Source organism: Olea europaea, unplaced genomic scaffold (genome assembly GCF_002742605.1).
Source record: "Olea europaea var. sylvestris unplaced genomic scaffold, O_europaea_v1 scaffold3698, whole genome shotgun sequence".
In the NCBI taxonomy this organism is placed as follows: domain Eukaryota; kingdom Viridiplantae; phylum Streptophyta; class Magnoliopsida; order Lamiales; family Oleaceae; genus Olea; species Olea europaea.
In genome coordinates, this window is record NW_019256284.1 from 24,381 (window position 1) to 27,669 (window position 3,289).

General features: G+C 34.0%; 1 protein-coding gene across 1 annotated transcript; it reads right to left on the reverse strand.

Annotated features, from left to right (window-relative positions):
- Positions 1-1,625: 1,625 nt before the first annotated feature.
- On the reverse strand, positions 1,626-3,246 carry LOC111386720 (F-box/kelch-repeat protein At5g43190-like). Its single transcript, XM_023011185.1, has one exon. The coding sequence runs from the start codon at positions 3,183-3,185 to the stop codon at positions 2,082-2,084; it is 1,104 nt and encodes a 367-aa protein (XP_022866953.1). The 5' UTR covers positions 3,186-3,246; the 3' UTR covers positions 1,626-2,081.
- Positions 3,247-3,289: the final 43 nt, after the last annotated feature.

Genomic DNA, 3,289 nt, shown 5'->3' on the forward strand with positions numbered 1-3,289 from the left:
ATTAACATAAAATAAATCAAAATTAAAATTTTTAAATTGCCTTATGAAAAATCAAACATCTAATTATACATGTGAACTCAAACATAGAATTTTAGTATAAATGTAGATTTTTTAATTTTTATTTTTTGAAAACCCCCCAAGATGAAATCTTGATTTTTTTAGAAACCTTGAGTTGCATTGATATTTTGAACTGGTCACCTCGTGTAGATAGAAATTTAAAATTCAAAACTCAGATGAAAAGTTGAATCTCAAATTTCAGAGAGACTCTAAATTGTAGTATCTCAAAATTTGTAGCAAATTGAGCGGATTTTTACTTAGCCCTGGTTTGGTTTTGGGTAAAAAATAAAATTTTAGTAGATTTTGATAGAAATCGGTGAAAAGTATGGTTGAAAAATTGATAAAAGTTAAAAATTTTATGAAATATATGATTGAAAATGAGTTTGAAAAAATTGAACAATGAGAAATTTAATGAAAACCAACGCCGATTTATCAGTGCCCAACATTTATCTAATGATCAATTAATAAATGGTTCCAAGAAAATTCCATTTTTTTTAGCATTGATATACACGAGAACTTCAATCTACAAAAACAATGCACATAAATGTAACAAAAATTTGATGGAATCCATGTAATATATAATTTTTTTATTTTTTTGAAAAAAAAAAGAAAAAACATTTGAAAAGGATAAAACATAGAACAAGATTTCTATATAATTTTTTTCATCTCATTAATATAAACAATAATTTATAATATTCTTCCTTGTCTTCTTCCTCTTCACAAATTTCTAAATTTAATATAATTTAGAGAAAACCCTCCAAATCTTCACTCACTGATTAACTTCTTCACCTTCAAAAAGACACAGTTGTCTCTAAAACAAGAGATCGATTTTGATGATTGAATTGAAAATTCAGATTAAAGTGAATAAGAAAATGAACGAAAATGACCAATTAATCTGAGGTCGATTTGGATTTTTCTCATGGAAAATGAGACCGCGATGGTAGCACGATGACTAAAATCTTCGTGGGTGAGATGTGGACAAATGGATAGCTAGTTGAATTGAGTAAGAGAAACAAATGAATTTTAAAATTGAGGGGGAAAAGGCAAGTGTTTTGGGATCTAATTATGAATTTAAAAAAATTAAGGGTATTTTCATCCATTTTTAAATCCATGAATGCAATCAATTTTTGACCATTTTCTACAATTTCCCCAATACGTAATAATAGGAAGCTTCCCCGTCCTCGTAGTTACCATAGTCAAATGATAAAGACATTGGCATGCTGAATTCAAAGTTTGACTATTATTTTAAATAAATACTACATTTTAACGTAAAAAAATATTTATTTTAAAAATATAACACTTTCTGGATTAACTGTGAGAAAAATTAAGCCCTTGTTTGGGCTCGATATTAACAAGATCTTGAGTTGAGAAAAATATATTTCGCAAAAGTACTTTTCCAAAAAATGTGTTATTAAAAAAGAAGGAAAAATTTCGAATTAAAAAAAAAAAGATAAAAATATATTAAAATTAAAATGTAGGCCAAATAGGGACTGAGAGTCAAACATATCAAAGCCATTTTTGTACACTAATTAATTTCGAGGAAATGAAAAATTTCTAATAACATGATCAATATTAACATCGGTGATAAGAAACAAATCCACAAACATACAAGATATGCGAATCTAGTGATCAATAATATTATTAAAGGTGTAAAAATGTATCGAAAGACCGACCTAGTAAAAGAAACTATTGCATAGAATTGCAGAAAAGGAATAGTAAATGCTTTCTAGTAGAGGCCCAATACATCTTCTTGACACCTCTAACTATTAAACAGGAGAAAAATTTTGGTGAAACGATTGTACCATCCTACGTTGTGCTACCATCTAATGGGAAGCCCCACCTCATTGGATGGCCCATCCTTGCCCAATGAGGTAGGGCCACCTCGGGACTTAAGGTGGAAAAATCAAGTCATGATGTGGCCTTACCTCATTGGATAAGGGTGGGCCACCCGATGAGGTGAGGGCTCCCATTGGACGGTCACACCACGCAGGACAATGCGAATCGCCTCGCTAAAGTTTTTCTTATTAAACAATGGCATATAGCTCGGGCTTAAAGGGAAACCATCGGAAACCGCAGCTCCATTTATCAGGCAATGAAGGGCACTTTGGCAACCAATGCCAAGTTCTCCTACACACCATGTAGTACAAAATCTCAGGCCATGTATAACAACAAACACAAATCAATCCTTGGTGCCAAAAACAATAAACATGTTCATAGTTATGGTAACAAACAGACACAAATTTTCTGCATATCATCTCAGGCAATGTTTCAATCTCCACCCAATTCTCTCCATTTTCTCCCAATTCCCACAACTTTATACTTCTTGAGATCCCACTCTGCCCAACTCCTCCAATCAAATACAACTTCCGATCCTCATCGCTTGCTAGTCGAACAAATGTAAGGCTTCCCGGCAACTCAATTCTTGATCTCTCCCACTTCCCAGTATCAAAATCTAAGCACACAACATTAAAAGGCTCAGGAGTGGTAAAATACAAGCATCCGTCATAAAACGTACCCTTCTGATAATAGCTATGGCTCAAAATTTGATTGCACGCATCGAATTGTAGCCAGGAACGAAGCACGGAGTCGTATACAAGGGCGTGAATGGTGGATGATCCAAAAGAAGATAGCATGAATAATTTGTAACCATTTGATGTTGAAACTAAAGTAAGAAACTCAAAGTCAACTGGACATGTGGGGAACTTTATTCGTCGTATGGATCTCGCCAGAAGGTTGCATACAATGAAACAAGACGATCTGGGGATAGAAAAACAGAGGAGGCCATTGGAACTGGACAGAAGATTTGAAGAAGGTGGACATGAAAGCATGGGAGGCAAGGAGAGTGACATATCGCACCAGGAGTTCAATACAGTATTGAAGAGAGGACACTTTTGGAGAAACTGTGGGTGTGAAAGGAGGATGAAAGACGAGAAAGGCGAAGAAGACGAAGGTGAATGTTTTGAAATGAAGCAAGGGGAGAAAAGGATAGAATTGAAATTTCTACAAGTTGATCTGAGATTCAAGAAAGTTTTTAGTGGTAGAAACGACAGCACCCTCTCGAGGAGTTCCTCCGGTAGCTGGCTCCATATTCCGGGATCCATATCTAGTGAAATCTTGTTATGAGCCATATAGTATTCAAGAAGAAGACTGCTAAATGTTTGATCATAGAAATATTGGACTTATTCTAAATTCTTAGGAAATACTTCCACTCTTAAGAAAGAAAGTGATGGCA